At 39.0% G+C, this 18,401-nt stretch overlaps 1 protein-coding gene across 5 annotated transcripts; it reads right to left on the bottom strand.

Annotated features, from left to right (window-relative positions):
- Positions 1 to 1,336: 1,336 nt before the first annotated feature.
- Positions 1,337 to 17,455, bottom strand: LOC123757561 (nuclear pore glycoprotein p62). Of its 5 annotated transcripts, none has more exons than XM_069327141.1 (9): positions 17,368 to 17,455; positions 15,046 to 15,089; positions 12,455 to 13,420; positions 8,686 to 8,802; positions 7,541 to 7,628; positions 6,337 to 6,553; positions 4,318 to 4,476; positions 3,334 to 3,574; positions 1,337 to 1,370 (listed from the first exon to the last, which is right to left on the bottom strand). In XM_069327141.1, exons 2-8 carry the CDS (start codon positions 15,065 to 15,067, stop codon positions 3,350 to 3,352), a joined length of 1,794 nt encoding a protein of 597 aa, XP_069183242.1. In that variant the 5' UTR covers positions 15,068 to 15,089; positions 17,368 to 17,455; the 3' UTR covers positions 1,337 to 1,370; positions 3,334 to 3,349. The 5 variants fall into 5 exon arrangements, with proteins under 5 accessions (XP_069183242.1, XP_045597261.2, XP_045597260.2 ...); XM_069327142.1 differs by lacking the exon at positions 1,337 to 1,370 and adding an exon at positions 1,578 to 1,707; XM_045741305.2 differs by lacking the exon at positions 1,337 to 1,370 and having other exon boundaries at positions 1,460 to 3,574.
- Positions 17,456 to 18,401: the final 946 nt, after the last annotated feature.

Raw genomic sequence — 18,401 nt, forward strand, 5'->3', positions numbered from 1 at the left:
ACGCAAAAACATTCATGTCATATCACCTCACCCAAAAACAAATATATGCAAATAGTGCAAAAAATTTATCTTTGAAAATGTGAGAAGTCTCTTGGGAAATGCTTCTAGGCGTCAGACCATAAATAAAAATGTGAAAATGAACTTTCAAGGTAATTTTTCCTGTTTTGGGACGTTCACATGTTTAGGGACCTAAACAGGGGCCGTGTGTTGTCGGAAGAGAGTTTGTTATAGTTCTGATAGCATATTTTTGCTGAATTCAGGGAATTTGCAATGGTTGAACCTCATGCACAGATACCATATGCAAGATTGTGGTAGATCAGAGAGTAATATAGTGAGAGGAGAGCAGAGTAGGGAACATAATATTGGACTTTTGAGTGTATATCAACCGTTTTTGAGACTTTTCTGACTATGCGTTGTACAGTATGTGGGTGCTGAAGTTTAGCCTCTTGTCAGTGTGGCTAAGGAACTTTCCTTCAGTTTTAATAAAAATGTTAACATTGTCTACTTGAAGATGAATTTGATTTGATGATTTACTTCCAAATAAAATGTAGTCGGTCTTTTATGCTTAGTGAGAGTTTTTTGGGCGACAGCCATGAATGGACTTTTTTAATCCGTTATTAACAATACTATTTAGTGTGTGGTGGATGGGTTCTGAATAGATGAACATAGTATCGTCAGCATATAGTATAGGTTCAAGAATGTTAGACATTTTGCAAACCATTTATGTAAGAAAAGGAGAGGTCCTAAGATGTTTCCCAGTGGCCCTCTTACAGTTAATGGTAGAATGGGGGAGGTTATGTCACCGATGGCTTCATATTTAGATAGGATGGAATATAGTTCAGAGCAATGCCTCAGATTCCGTAGTGGTGAAGTTTATGTAAGAGGTAGTTATGGTTGACAGTATCAAAGGCCAGGTCAATGGAGAGGCCAATTGGGAACTCATTTTTGTCAAGGGCTGCATAGACTATATCAAGCAGACTAATAATGGCAACAGCGGTACTCCTTTTGGGAACGGAAGCCAAACTGGCAGGGACTTAATATATTGAATTTTACAAGGTAGGAGTAGAGCTGTTTGTAAATAATATTTTTAAATATTTTTTATAGTATCGGTAGATTCGATATTGGTCTGTAATTGTTTGCCAGCTGTCTCACCTCTTTTTATGAACTGGCATTACTCTTTGCTCAGGGACCAAGCACTCTGGGGACCATGAGTAGGTCGACAAGGACAGGACTTCCTGCTGAGCTCCCAGTTTAACAAAGGGCACAAACAAAATTTTGGCTCTGTCTACATGGTAAGTAAACTCTCAGGTTTTGCATATACTGATACATAAATTAATTCAGCTTTCGACATCTTTATTGGCGACAGGAAACTGAAATATATAAAATAAAATTATTGGCATTATATAATACTAAGTACTCAAATACTATATCACATTTAGGTTAAATAAAACATCATAAGTTGAAAATTAGCCAATTCAAGTGCCTTCTAGTGTACAGCACTAAATAATAATATCCTTTATTATATGTTTTTTTTATGCAATTCTTTCATAGACTACAATATAGTATGGTCTGACCCAGACCATAATAAATTGTCCATATGGACTGCATGGCAAGTATGGTCTGGACCATACGTGCAGGAAATAAGTCCATCCTGAGGAGCAGTGGTCAAAGCATGATAGAAGCAGTAGCGCAGATGTTACAGACCCTCTGCAATGTAATGAAAGCAGTAACGATCACAATGATCCTGTAGAGACAGGATGGTGGATTCAACATACAAGCTCTGGGCTGCGGACAAATGAAAGGTACCAGAGCCGAGGCATAAACTGGTATGGTACGGGGCATAAGAAGGGTCAACAGACAAGAGGACTATGCAGGACAGCTATAATTGAGCTTAGATGGAACAAGAGAGTATATTTTATCAGCTCCCAAGCAAGTACAGAATATAACTAAGGTGAGGGGGCTTTTGAGCATTTAACTCAGATGTAAGCAACGTGAGGTGACCCAGAAAATAACAGGTTTAAAAAATGAGACTCCATGAGTTTCATATCCCCTATACACACGGGAATCACCAGTGACAACGGGGGACAGCATGCCTAATGAGGAGAGCCAATTAGACAAGTTAATTGGCTCAAGTTGGTCACACTCGACTTCCTTTTTTTTTACCTGTACCCTCGCCAAAGAAGCATATTGCTCTCCAAGGGCTGCAGCCACTGGGTAGGCTCAGTTCTACCAGACGAAGGAACATAGGAGGAATGCATGGATCTCCATGTATGGCAAAAACACGGCAGTGTATTTTGCTTGTTCACCATCACAGCACACAGGAGGAGCAGAAACTACCCCTTCCTACCTGCATCAAGGAACCACCCACTGAGGAAGGGGGCACACTAAATCATATTGAACCGCACCATACTAAATCCCAACCCAGTATCTGTTCTAATGTTTTGTCCCATGGACTTTCACTACAATGATATTTCTCATTTCAGCCCATTTTCTAATTTAACTATAAATTTGCATTTACAACTTTTTAATATTTTCATAGTGTTCAAAGTTTCACCACCTATATCAAAAGCTTTTTGAACATTCACATTTAATATTATTATTAGATCCACTCATCAGTTTGATAGATATTTCAACTCTGCAATTTATCCCTGAACCTAATGCATCATTACCCAACTACAGCATCTTCAACAACTTTCATTAAATCCAATATTGGAACAGCATTAGCGACGGTGACTGAACATCTGGTAAACATTAGCGATGGTGATCGAATATTGGGGTAAAGTTGCCGATTTTGTCTTGTCACTCAATCTCGAACATTTCTGACTAATCCATACATAAATATTTAAGAGCACCAAGGTAGCAGTTTATGGCCCAGGTAAACTTCAAAAATTTATTTTGTACTGTACTTGTTTCACACATCAAAACCTCAAAAAACACAAGCTCTGCCTGCCAGCTTTTTTCTTGTTCAAAGCATTTTTTTTAACTTAAAAAATGACTTTTTTAACTTCCAGAAAATTAGCCAGCTTATAAAAAAATTTCTATTCTTAGTGTTTTACCTAACCCCAGACAAATTGGGATATATACAATTTATATATTACTAAACTTTGTACAAATAGCATATATAAAACAAATTAACATAATACAGAACAAACACATTTACTTTAAACTAGTATGCAGACGATTATCCTCAACATCTTTTACAGTACATTACTAATGATTACACATTTGACACTGATAATCAAAATGAACACAGTTTTCTAATTCCTGGTCTATGTACAAGCTGAGCTACTGACAGAAATTGTGCAAAACAAAAAATGATAAAATATTTATTACCTTAAAAAAGTGCATTCTAATCCCTAATTTTGGCGTCTGATACACGAGAAAGATCGTCAATCTTTTGAGTTAGTAATGCAGTGTTCTGGTCAACCCATTTTAATGTGTCCATGTGAGCTGATAAAACACGTGCCACAGTATTAACTGGATCTGTTGCTTGTGACCCAGCATTGTTTGTATTCAAGTGTTCAATAATTTTGCACAAGTCATCAGTCATCTGACGAAGTTGAGAATCAAGGCTCTGAAATAAAAAGATTTTTCAATAACCACATTATAAGGAACAGGTGGTGTTCTTCACTTAAAAGTGGGAGATACATTATATAACTACAGCCCTACTCAACAGGAGCTTCTCAATATAAATGTAACACACACACACACACACACACACACACACACACACACACACACACACACACACACACACACACACACACACACACACACACACACACACATACATAATGAAGAAGAAAGAAATACTTTCAATACAACTTGGCACTATTAAAAAAAAAAAAAAGTTCCAAAGTGTGTGTACAAAATGAGGATTTCAGAGCCGGACCCAATGTCAATTCCATAGCACGCCATAGAATATATAGAGGAATCTCAACTCAAGACGAAGTGGAAAAATTACTCAAGGGGCTAAGAAGATTGAAGAATTATCATCTGCATCTAGATTGTGCAGTACTTCATTTAGTGAACCAATCCCAAAGAACTGCATAATATGCCTGACCCAATGCCTTGCAAATTGTGAGAGAGGATTTAAATATAGTATATACCATATTTTCTGGGGTAAAAGATGCACTCATATTTACAAAGGTTTTTTGTCGGATTTTTTTTTTTAATGTTTAAAATCACTTTCATTAAATGTATTATGAGAGTGCAGCTGCCCTGTTATTTTACATTAGATATGACATTGAGCCTTGTTATGACAATGTGACATATCTGCCTGAAATACAGCAAATCTCTAATCCATAATGGCCTCACCTGTGCAACATGATGCATGTTTTCTCGTTGCCGGTCTCCTTGATGTTGTGCTGGAGTGGTGGTAGCTGCAGCAACCTCCAGGGGCTCTATTAGCTGCTCTAATTCTTGTTGTTGACCTTGGATGAAGTCCAACTCTGCCTGTAGTCTAGTCTGATCAGTCTGAATGGTGCAGAGAAAAAGTCATAACAACATGGATGAAACAAACCAACGCATACATGAAGTGTAATGCAAGTGACCGTTTCAGTACATCCCGGACCCTTATGAAGACTTGTGTCAACTTGACAAGGGTCCTGGATAGACCAAAACGTTGTCACCGTCTTATTATTTCACATGTGGGTTTGGTTAATAGAGTAAATGGTGATCATACAAACAAGTCTTTGCTTTTTGAAACAACAGACATTCGTAAGTTTTATAGATGCCATACTGTATATGCCAAACTTACAATAAAGTCCTTACACAGCACTGTACATAATTTTTACCAATTTTACCTACAAAATCCCAGCATTAAATGCAATGAAATGCCAAGTTCTGGAAGAGACCCCCAGTGACTCCTTGCTTCATACTAAAAGATCACATTAGATGTGGAAGTTGTGTTTACACTACCGGGCACAAGAGCTAGAACCTGCCCCCCTCCCCTCACAGAGGCACAGGAAGTAGGTGACAATCTGCCACTACACCAGGAAAAGCCTTCAGAATGTTAAGAGGAGCTTTACAGATAATTAGAGGGTTCACAGAAAATGAAGCCTCGAAAACTGCCAAACAATTCACACAGAATAAGGGATTTACTCAATGAAATTCCACGACTGTCTTATGTTGTGCAAAGGAGTGCTCGATGATATGTAAATCAGTGTGGAATCTCCAAAGCGCAATCCATAGGTGTGGATTAGTGACAATGATGTCACTAATATTTGCAGTGACATCAGCATGAGATACCAGTTTTAAGCTATGTATTACTAAGCCCCTACACACTATAAATTTGATGTGTAAAAGAACCCAACAGGATGACTTTTATAGTGTATCTTTGGCACTGATCCTAGATGCTTTGCTCACATCTAGTATATCCAAGCTTGCATTGCTGAAGTCTTCTTCCATTGCAAAGTGGTGACATTGCACATAATTGCAGCCAGGACAAAGTAAAAAGCCACAGTATGACTATGGGCTGTCTATCACAGCTGGGATTATCTCAGCCATTATTTTTATCCAAATATTTTTGAAGTTGTGACCACTAAAATCTTTAAACTCATTAACCAATAATCATCGCCATACACCACGCATGAAGAACTAAGCAGCAATCAAATTGTCAATTGTAAAATATTGTTGAATTTTATCATTACAACAAGTAGGCATGGTTGCCCATTAAAGTGTTTTGTGCAGTTTGGTAAGTGGACCATACTGGAAAATGCGCAGCAGAGTTTTGCGAGACAATTTGACATCATTTGAATGAGTTCTAACCTAAGGACTGTGATTACACTGGATAAAGGTTTATGAGGCACTGCACAATATTAATAAAAGCCCATAAGGCACTGTTACCTGGTTCTAATCAGAGACTACTATACGGTCTAATGTTGATTCTAACCACCTCTTTTTGTAACGTGGAACCTCTTGTCGAGTTTCTCACACACCTTGTTACTTTCCGTGAGGATGTTTCAGACTCCTCAGCAGGGAAAGGTACGATGTGCAAGAGTGGGGGCAGGAACAGTGCAAGAGTGAGGGAGGGGGAAATTTGAGGGTGGAGGGATATCTATCCCCAAGATAGTAATAACTGCCCCATTTTGTATTGCACTTCTGCTTGGATCTTCTGTCATTTTGTGGGGGATTATAGATCATTACTATTATCTTGAGCCCTCCCATTGTTAGGGGTTACTATTATGTAGTAGCTGAATCCTTCCCAACTTGCAGTGTGAGAGTGAAGAATGTGTGTTTTGTGAAATATCATTGTGGAAGAGTATGTGTGTTTCTACTAAATATTCAGCAAAAATAGAGATCATTGGGTGAGAATAATGCTCTTCTTTGACTAACCTTAACCTTATTCAGAGTGTCTCTGAGATGCTGGACCTGGTCATGACCTTGCTGGAGGAGCTGGTCCCAGGCATTAACATGGGCAGCTTGCCTCATCAGCCGGTCTTCTTGTTCTTTTAACTCTGACACCCATTTGTTAACCTTCTCCTCCAACCCTGCAACACTCAACGTTGGTGTAGCTCCGGGGAGCGTCACGGCACCGGTTGCATTGCTTGTGCTGAAAGGTAGTACAGGAAACATCATCCAATTGCTCTAAGGTGATGAAAGCAGGTAGTTCCTACAACTAGAACAATAGATCACACAAAATGTATGGAGTATGAAAAAATTACACCAACATTAACTTTTTAATAAAGTTTGTACACATGACAACACTCATTCATAACCAATTGACCAACATTCACATACTTTGTCACTTGGCAAGCCACTCCACAAGAGGACTGAGGAATGGATAACACTACATAGCTTCTATTCCTCTGATTAGCATAAACATATGAAATATTAATTGCAAGAGCTATGATACAAATATTACAACTCACAAGACCTTTCTTGAAAAGATCTTACACAACTTGCAAGGTTTTTGAGAGTAGAAATGTGAAAGTATGTAAGAAACTAGGTACTTTAAATGAAGAATGGTTTCTGGCCCATACAAGGCAGCTCATATTTAAACCTAACCAAACTCAATTATACATATGCAACATTCTTTGAAACAATCTTGCAATCTCACGTCTATCTTGTTACCCGCTAATTTGTTCCATAAATCAACCAAACTATCCTCAAACCAGCTTTACCCAAGTCATTTCAGAACCTAAGCTTTGTATCCATTTAAGTAGTGATAGAAGAGAGAAAGTAATACAACATTGCATTGGGAGTGTCAATGACTAACTTAAATGTGGCCAGTGAACCACATTAAAAACCACATTTAAGTGAACCACTTAAATGTGTTTTCAGTGAACCCTTCAGTTGTCTGTAAAGGTTCATAGACTTTCTGAATGCTCTCCTGGTAAGATGGGGAATTGTTACTCGCTCCCTGCTCCTCTGAGGGGCCTGGCTCTGGTACCCTGATAGGCCAAACATAACTCCACTGAAGCAACCTATTAGAGTGAGCAATCTCTGGAAGATAGCTTCAGGTAGCTAGTAAGGGGAAGCTTCCCACAAAAATAATTGTTTTCAATCATGTATATACTGTATATATAAATGTAATTACCTAGTTGCAGTTGTTAGGGTGACAAGAGCAGTCGTAGTGGCAGCTGGTGCAGAAGACGCGGGTGTCGTGCCAACAAGGGAAGATGAACCTGGCAAACAATTCACTAGTTTTAGATTACAATTAAGCATTAAACAGGCATGGTTTGTGTGTGAAAGAGCATTCTGAAAATATACATAAAACATTATGCTAAAATGATGAGGCTTGGATGGTCACACACACACACACACACACACACTGTTCATGACTTTTGTGAGACCAAACTTGGAGTATGCAGCAGCTGTATGGTGCCAATATCTCAAAAAGCATATCAATAACCTAGAAAAGATGCAAAGGCATGCTACAAAATGGCTTCTGTAACTGAAAAACAAGAGTTACAAGGAGAGGCATTAAATATCCCAAAACTAAATGATAGAAGAAAAAAAAGAGGCGATATGATCACCTCATACAAAATAATAACACGATTCGACCAAATTGACAAAGAGGAATTCCTGAAACCAGCAACTTCAAGAACAAGAGGATACAGATTCAAGATAAGGAAACAAAGGTGCCATAAATATTAGAAAGTTTTCTTTTGCAAACAGTGGTAAATGGTTTTAGCAAGCTAAGTGAGAAGGTGATAGATGCCAAAACCGTCAGTAGTTTCAAAGCGTTATACAACAAAGAGTACTGGGAAAAGGGGACACAAGTGTAGCTCTCATCCTGTAATTACACTTTGGTAATTACTTGGGTAATAAATATGAATGGGAAATCAGAGAAAATGGACCACACACAATATACAAATAATGTGGAAAGGAATAAATAAAACTAATAAAGAATGAGACCTAGGGGTGGTTTTGGATAGTGAACTGTCAATAGAGGAACACACACAAAGAACATTATGAGTGGAGTGTAATGGTGAAAAAACTGAGGAAACTGTTCATCACTTTTGTGAGACCAAAACTGGAATATGCAGCAGTAGTATGGTGCCCATATCTCAAGACACATTAAATACATGCAGGTTAGGCTGATTTGCGCAACTCTCCCTTGCTTTAATCTAAGTGAAGTGCAAGTCATGACTTCAACCGATAACTTCAACTGATATATTGAAGTCACGGTCATCTTCGATAATGAAGGACAAACATCATATAACATGTGAATGAATTTACCAAGTACAGAGGTGGTGGTAGTAGGAGCAGAAGTCTGAGTAGGGAAGAATGGAGAAATTCCAGTGGTGACTCCAGATGTAGTAGTAGTAGTAGTGGCTGTTCCTAGTAGAGAATTACCTGTATAAGAATAAAATAAATTGTATGGTTAATCATCTGACCGCAGAACACAACAGAATGGAAAGGCTTTTCATTGAGACTTACTCCCTAATAAGTCACAAACTGCACCTAGTTGTTTTGCCTACCAGGGACTAGTTCCCAGAACCTGGCCCTCCTCAGAGGCAGAGAGAGCAGGTGACAATCTGCCACTTCACCAAAGAAATTTTCCAGAAAGTCAGCACAGATTTACAGACAACTGGAGGATTCACAGAAAATGAAGCATCAGAACTGCCAAACAACTACTGTACTGCAAATGAGTCACACAGAATTAAAGGAATCACTCAAACGAGCTCAAACTCCTTAGTACCAATTACCACCACCAGGCAGCTCTGCCCTGGCTCCCAGCTAGCTCCCTATGTCAGTATTGGACCTGAAGAACAAACGCAGATGAACCGACGAACCTGCAGGGTAAGAGGGAGGCAGGAAATCACCAGGGCCCCTCCAAAAATTGGTGTTTCTTTACATTCAATGCCGAGTTTCTGGAGGGAGCCCCTCGTGGCTCTCTGAAGCTAATCTATTCAGAGAGAACAAGGGCCAACAAGGGAGGAGAGGCAGCAAGCACTCAAAACGATGAGAAACCAGGCCAGCGAACACAGACCAAAGCCACACAAAACCAACTGAGCCCAAGAAAATTAACCAAGTACCTGATAGCACCCTTTTAGAACACCAGAACTCGAGCCCAAATACAAGCCCCACTAGTAAAATTAGTATAGCCAACAGTAAATTGGTACAAAACACTGCAGATGGATGTGTCCATAATAATGTTTGGATCTTTAGAAAAGGAAATATCATCTAGGGTGGAAAAGATGAAAATCTAGAAATGCTAGGTTTTGGAGAAGGCTTAACATACAAAAAAAAAAAATTACTAATTTAAGGAAAGAGAAACATGAGAAGACAAGAATTGCCCCTTAAAGGTGACATTTAATGGAGTGAAACATATGACAGAAGTGCTTAGAAATACCTGGAAATTGCAGTGATGAGGATTGGAAATTTTGGTTATTAAAACAAGACCTCTCAAAGACAGACAGAAAAGCTGAAACTAAACTTTGCTGAAGTGAAATGTCTAAATGGCAATAGAAATAAAGAAAAAAAATTTCTTCTTCAAAGTGATAGGGACTGGAAAGTCAGTGAAATGGTACATAAAAACAAAGCAACAAAATCTAAGTGGAAGGGGAGTAAAGAACAAAGGGAGAGGGAACCTGTTCCTGAAAATTGTATATACTGTACCAACATAGATGGAGCGAGAAAAAATACTGGAGCTAAGATATAATTCAGCTTAAGGTCCCAGATATTGTCGCATTAACAGACAAAACTTCAAAATATTCTAAATGCTGTAGTATTCCCATGGTTTGGAGTTTCAGTTTTAAGGCTTGCCAGGAAAAACAGGAAGGGTGGAGGTGGGCTGTGCTAGTGAAAGAACATCTTAAGGTAATGGTGGTAATAATAAAAAAACCCGCGTGAAGTTGACATAATGGCATCGCAGGTTTAGAATCAAAGTGATAAACTGATAATTGTAAATGTCTACAGCCCACCAGCAAGCAAAACATGGACAAAGGAGGAACTAAATGAAAAACAAGAGGGCCTCACATAATGGTCATTAATAATGGTCATTAGAGAGATTATAGTAGAGCAGATAAAAATAAATCATGATTGTTGGTACAGGGGAGGGGGGGCAAATTTGACTCAAAAGCAATAGACATGGCCTACAAAGCAAGAAGAGGAGACATTTGGACAGGCAGATTTGTTAACCTCATTCTGGAGACAATCGACTATCAACACGTAAAGTAGGCAACAAGAACGAGGGAAGAGGATGTTCTGTCAATATTAATCATAAAAAAAAATTATCCCCCCCCTGCAACAAAAGACCCTCCACATATTGAACCAAGTAATAATCAGGATTGAAAGGAACCCAAGGGCACTCCCCCAGGCTTCCCCTCAACCCCAGAGGCCTACCTAAGAGGCTTGCCCAACACCTGAGACAGAAAAGCATCCTCCCAAGGAGAAGACTTGGAGCTGTATGACACAGGTGGAGGGGCATACTGTCACCTGTTTTCTGCATCTTTGAGGGGGCCAGGTCCATGCTCTGGTCCCCGGTATGCCAAACAGAACTAGCTGCGCCTGATGTGACCTTTTAATATAAAGCAATCTTAGAAAGATAGCTTCAGAGATCCACAAGGGGCTCCATTCAGAAAAAAACATGTATGGGTTCTAAACAAGCAAAAAATGCCTCGCAGACCCTATGTTTTCTTTAGATTTTGTCAAAAGAACTGTGTATTCAAATCTCAGCAATACAATTGTGAATTTATAATGTAATATCCTTATCATTTAAGGAAATGTTCTACCATCTGCCTCATTCCTTAGGACATGAAATATTAAGCACACACTTATGGAGGTTTTGGTAGTACTGTATATTGATCCTCTTGTTCATTTGGATATTTATAACACTACAAGTCAACCCTTTCTAGTGCTTTTACTCGCTTACTCCTCCACAACTCATAAAATGACATTGAGTACATTTTACTTTTAATCTTCTATTTCAAATAAAAATAAATAAAAACTAATAAAAATATATACAGTGGAACCCCGGGTTACGAGCGTCCCTGTTTACGAGTTTTTCGGGTTACGAGCCCGATTTGGTAGAAAAAATTTGCATCGGGATACGAGCATTGTATCGGGTTACGAGTTTGTTGATATGCATACGGGCCAACTTAGCACGTGGTGGCACGGCGATTGCGCCTCAGTTTACCAGTGTCTCGTGCCCAGTGAATTCTGCCTGAATTCTTCACAAGGATTTACAGTTTTTTGTCGGATTTTTGGCCATTTGAGCATAAAAGTTGTTATTGTACATCTCGCCATGGGTCCTAAGAAAGCCAGTGGTAAGGTTCAACCTAAGCAAATAGTTATGAGTAGAGGCAGTAGAGGATGTCCCTTCCTCATTAAGAAAATGTGTGAAGTATGGGAAGAACTGCAAGGTTTTGTTGAAAAAACTCACCCAGATAAAGCTGCAGCAGGCAGTTGCATTGACCTTTTAAATGACAATGTAGTCTTACTACAGACAAGTGTTAAAATGTAGGGAAAACAAGCGTCTTTAGACAGATTCTTAAGACAAGCAAGCAGTGAGCCACAAGCTGGTCCTAGTGGTATGCAGGCAAAACATGCCAGAGTGCACTCCACTGCCTGATGTTATAATGGAAGGGGACTTCCCTTCCAAACAGTAACACCTCTCCTCCCCCCTCCTCACCATCTTCCATACCCCAACAGGAGTCATCAGCAGAGATAAGTAATAACTTGAGCATACTTTTGTAGTGAAGATTTGGATGAATTAGGCATAAAATTTAGTTTGAAGTGAAGTTTTTGAAGTGAAGTTTTTGGGTAGTCAGGAATGGATTAATTCATTTCCCATTATTTCTTATGGGAAAACTAGCTTCGGTTTACAAGTTTTCGGGTTACGAGCCGTCTCCAGGAACGGATTAAACTCTTAAACCGAGGTACCCCTGTACTGTATAAAAAAAATGTACATTAATAATAATTATAATACTGTATAGGCCTCATTAATAATGCCATTAAATAAAATTACAAAATCAAAGAGACTATAAAATAATTATAGACATACTTGTTGAAGACTTGGAAACTGGAAAAGCAAGAATTGGTTGAGTAGTTGTGGATGTTGTTGTCTTGGCAGCTTCTGTTGCTCCTCCACCCAGTGGTTTGGGCTGAAAAGTAAATGGCGATGCAGTGGACGTTCCCAGAGATAATCCAGTTGTTGATGCAGGAGTGGTACCAGAAAGGGAAAACCCGCCACTAGATGCCGTAGAGATTGGTGCAGCAAAACTGAAGGAGCTTCCTGTTGCTGTTTGGGGAGTCCCACTGATGGCAGATGCAAGGATGCTTCCTGTTGCACTGGTGGCAGGAGTTCCTGTAAAACTGAATCCTCCACTAGCTCCCCCAGGAGTAGCTGTAGTGCCTGTGCCAAAGTTCAATCCAGTTGAAATGGATGTGGCCTGGGAAGCAGGAGCAAAACTGGATGTGGCCTGAGATGCAGGAGCAAAACTGGATGCGGCTTGAGTCGCAGGAGCAAAACTGGATGCGGCTTGAGTCGCAGGAGCAAAACTGGATGCGGCTTGAGTCGCAGGAGCAAAACTGGATGCGGCTTGAGTCGCAGGAGCAAAACTGGATGCGGCTTGAGTCGCAGGAGCAAAACTGGATGCGGCTTGAGTCGCAGGAGCAAAACTGGATGCGGCTTGAGTTGCAGGAGCAAAACTGGATGTGGCTTGAGTCGCAGGAACAAAACTGGATGTGGCTTGAGATGCAGGAGCAAAACTGGGCGTGCCCTGAGATGGAGCAAAACTGGACGCGCCCTGAGATGCAGGAGCAAAACTGGATGTGGCTTGAGATGCTGGAGCAAAACTAGATGTGGCTTGAGGCGCAGGAGCAAAACTAGATGTGGCTTGAGGCGCAGGAGCAAAACTGAAGGTAGATCCACCAGCACTTGTTGTAGTGTTAGCAAAATTAAATCCAGTACTGGCAGTTGTTTGTGCTACTGGAAAACCAAAGCTGTTGGTGCCAGCTGTTCCACTACCTGCAATTAAACAATACATTAATACTGTAACAATACTGTATATTACAATGTCACTGACTTTCCACAATATGCTTATTTCTTATTACTAATTGACTAACTGGATCAAGTTCAATATTTGCAATTCTATAAACTAGAAAAAATATACAAATATGCTTTCTGAACATTTAATGTTAAAGTATATTAAATAATCTGACCAAGGGTTTTGTAAATCCCACACAAAAATGTCATAGTACAATAGTGTAATTCATTTACTTCATTAACAGCCAATTTACAGAAGAAATAAATCGCACACCCAAGCACGTACTAATTCGTAAACACACACACACACACACAAAGGTATTAAATCTATATTCCCTAGATTGTAGGTGGGAGAGACACGTCATAATTTACACTTGGAAAATACTGTGACTGGTTCTAAATCTGCACACAGAATAAAACCATACGAGACCAGAAGGCATGGCAGGATGTACAAAATAGCAACACTGAAAAGCAGAGGTGCAAAACGCACACACAAATGTCGTGATGTCACCTGTCTCAGATGTCACCAGCAGAGTACCACAGGGTTCTGTATTCAAGACCAATCCTGTTTCTGATATTCAGTAAGTGAATGATTTTTCAGAGAGTAGACTCATTCCTCTCAGTGTTTGCTGATAATGCTAAAATTATGACAAGGATTATGACAGAGAAGGAGAGCAAGAGACTACAAGATGACCTGGACAGATTGAAGGAATGTTCCAACAAATAGCTCATAGAGTTCAACTTATACAAATGTAAAGTGATAAAGATAGCTCTAGGGTGCAGAAAGCCAAACACAAAGTACCAGTTGGGAGATTCCTTAAGGAATTGGGAAGAGAGAAAGATCTGGGGGGATATCATGCCAGACCTGTCCTCTGAAACCCACATCAAAAGAAAATCATCAGTGACGTATGCAAGGCTGGCAAAAATAAGAATGGCCTTTAGAAACTTGTGTAAGGACTCATTCTGAACCTTGTACTGTTTATCTCATATGTCAGACTAATACTGGATTATGCAGCTCCAGCATGGAGTCCATATCTAGTGAAACACAAAATGAAGCTAGAAAAGGTTCAGAGGTATGCCACCAGGCTAGTCCTCGAGCTGAGGGGTATGAGCTACAAGGAAAGACTACTGGTACTAAACCTCCCGACACTGGAAGCCAAGAGTTTGGGGAGACATGATCACCACCTGTAAAATTCTCAGATAAATTGACAGGGTAGATAAAGATAAACCATTTAACACGAGTGGTATGCGAACAAGGGGACACAGGGAAACTTAGTACCCAAATGAGCCACAGGCACATTAGTAAGAACTTTTCCAGTGTCTGGGTAGTTAACATATCTGCCGCCTCAGACACTAGCTCTTACTACCTGCCTAGTATATAGTATACAGTTTTCAATAACTTGAATTTATATCAAATGGCTCAATAACAAGAAAACAATTTGCATAAGGTTATGTACAAGATCCTGTTGGTTGAGCATATTAAATTCTCTTTCACTTACTCTGTTGGAATAATGCTTTCTATGTTGGACAAGTAGATAACAAATTATACTGAATCTTGCTATAAGCTTAATTTAAATGCAAGGTAAATGTACTTTATTATAACTTACTTCCTCCAAAGTTGAAAGCCATTCTGGATTATGACGCCCCAAATCTGCAAGAAAGTGAAGTAAATGAATAAAATATAATCACAAGATGTTACGCAATATGCTTAATGGTTTGGGGGGAAATCAGTCGTTGGCCTAGTGGAACTTTTTAAGGTAAATAATAAACAATGTCAAAGAATACACATGGTGTGTTTCATGTCAAGGAAGACAAGGCCCAAGTTGGATGCTGAACAATTAAAAATATCATCAGAGTAACAAATTACAGTACTGTACAGTATATGCAATTTCAATGCTAGAGCACCATTTTCTTTAAACCCCACTCAAAATTGAACTTTACAAATATTAATAAATCCCAAAAAATTTGCATTAATAAAAATTACAATTACAGTACAGGTACTAAATTTCAGATTGTGGTTTCACTGTACTGTATACAAAACAGCAATCCAAAATGGTATCAAAGGCGCCAGGATATCTCAACAGAAACAAAGTGGTGGTCTAAGGAACAGAGGGTGAAATGAGTTACGTATAGTAAATGCAGCGAGAACAAAGACCACAATCATTATAAAGAACCACGAATGTATAAAGAATGCATCTCATGATAAATACAATAATGTATGTACAAAAAGTACAATGAGTACAGTGTGCAATTAAACTGTATAATAAGTACAGTAGCCATGCTGTACATGGCTACTGCATGTATAGCATTCAATCCAGTGTCATTTTACTGAACATCTCAACTGATACCATAACTATTGCATTAGCCCTAATACAACTTATTAATTCACAGAGAACATCAACAGTTTCAAGTCTCCACACACTGGTGACTAATTCAATGTCAATCTTCAAAAAACTTACAGACATTCTCCTGAATGAGCTCAAGGCCAATACAAATTCTAAAGCAATTCTGGTTTTCAATCCCCAATACTATTTTAACAGTCTTCTTTTCATAGTTTCTTTGTCAGAAAAAATAACATTGCTGCATGTTTGATTATGATATTTGTAGTTTAATTCATTGTTCTAAAAATCTATCTGTCTTTGATAATGATGTCAATATGTCAATGCAGGATACAAAAAAAAAAAGCCAAAGTTATGCCATCATTCATCACTGCTATTTAAAAACGTCTTCGCAGCAACTCCTGCCCCACCAAGCCACTGGGCGACACTTCCTAAACGAAGTCGTCATACATCATTATTCCTAGATCCTTTACATGTTGCTTTCCTACTATGGGCAGATTTGATTATGTTTTGTACCTAGAACAGTATTTCGTTTAAGGTCTTTATGTTCACAATCCATATGTACCTGGAATTTATTACTGTTAAACATAGTGTTATTTTCTGCTACCCAGTTAAAAACTTTATTAATATCAGCTTGCACTTTTTCAGGGTCTTCTACAGAAGACATGCATTCTAATAAATTCTCTTTCCAGAAGATATGTCTGCAAATGCCTTTGCATAGAACTTTGTCTTTCTGGTCTGTGTCTCGTATGAAGGTCTATTGTGGTGTCTGTACCTACCGAACTGTCAATGCTGTCTGTTCACACTTTCCTGTCTACTGTCATCTTTATCCAAGCATACTGACTCTGAATTTACAACTCCCTGAACTGGTTTGGTAACGTTTCATATATTTAGGCTAGGTTATGATTGGGTAGGGTAGTTTAGGATTGAGTAGGGTAGGTTATGTTTGGGTAACAGCTATGATTGGGTAGATTAGGCTACGATTGGGTAGAGTAGGTTACAATTTTATTTATTTATATACAAGAAGGTACATTGGGTTTCTGAGAATACATAGCATAGTATTTACAATCTTGTAAAGCCACTAGTACGCGCAGCGTTTCGGGCAGGTCCTTAATCTAACAGATAAATTTAAGTAGGTAAATTCTAGCAGAATTAATAAAATAATAACAGATACATTGCAAGAAAAAAAATGAGATGAGAGATTAGTAAGTATATTAAAGCACATTGGTATATTAAAGCTCTGACCGAGTGATTGAATTGGGTAGACTAGGCTACGACTGCATAGGCTAGGTTATGATTGGGTAGACTAGGCTCAGTAGGTTATGATTGGGTAGACTAGGCTAGGTAGGTTATGATTGGGTAGACTAGGCTAGGTTAGGTTACGATTGTGTGAGTCATCATTGGCTCCGCTAGGACACATTTGGTTACCTTACTCGCTAATTCACACAGACCGGGAAAAATGAAACAGCGTTACAATATTTGCCGACGAGCGTGTACATACAGTATACACATACATATAGTATACACATGTACGGAAGCCAGCGACACACGCCCACTGTTACACAAACCCAAACAGAGAGGCATACACACCACTCATGAAGGGGAACTCTGGCCGTAGTCGCTGACGCAGATACTGGCGGCAGTGTTGGTGGCGGTACACTGGCTCCTCATATACCCGGGTCACGCTATACCCCCCTATGGCTCAACAAATCCCCGTAAATATATACATATATCACCTTATTCGTTATCGTTACACTCTAAACATATCTATCTTAACGAAGCATAGCCTTTCTTAATTATAAACTAATGGAAATAAGTTATAATTTTTGTTTTTTTATAAGTTCTTTCCGCAGAGGGTGACGTCATAAGCTCGGGTTCAAGGATTTTGGATATCATACTGTACATTTGAACACTCACTATGAACATTAAATAATAACTAAATACAAATATACTTTTTAATAAAAACTATATTAAGTTAAGTTTGTGAAGATTCCATTGTATTATTTATTGAATCACGATAATATAATTAGGAAATATGACAATGCCTGGTCTGGCGCCACTCAAAATATTTAACATTTTTCCCGCGATATTACAAACGATCGTTCTTTTTTAACAATCTTAGCTGTAAACAGGAATATGCTGCTACCCTATTCTATATCAAAAAGATTACATAGTGTAATCACCGTTTTCACTAGTTTGCATATTTTCGATATAAAAAATCGTAATTTATAATTCCAAAATATATGCAATTGCGCTAAAAAATAACCCTGGTCATATTTCCAACAGGCATCGTATTTTGAAAACTGCAGGTCAATTTAGGTAAATATGGCTGTCACGGTAATCTCTCTAGGAAGAGATTCGGCCTGCTCCATCATCGCCTATTCTATCATATCACGTGTTCTCGAACAAGTTCCAAGTAGCACGGGCTATGGTGAGCCCGTAACTTACCTGGCACAGGAGTGGGGAAAGTAGCACGGGCTATGGTGAGCCCGTAGAGGACTTATCTGGCACAGAAGCGGTGCTGTGTCTCCGTTAGGTAACTGTAGGACAAGACTGCTATTGTAGAACAATAGCAGTCTTAACTTTTTTGCTTTTGTTTGTTTTGTGACTGGCATTCCATCTGC

Source organism: Procambarus clarkii, chromosome 19, assembly GCF_040958095.1.
Source record: "Procambarus clarkii isolate CNS0578487 chromosome 19, FALCON_Pclarkii_2.0, whole genome shotgun sequence".
Lineage (NCBI taxonomy): Eukaryota > Metazoa > Arthropoda > Malacostraca > Decapoda > Cambaridae > Procambarus > Procambarus clarkii.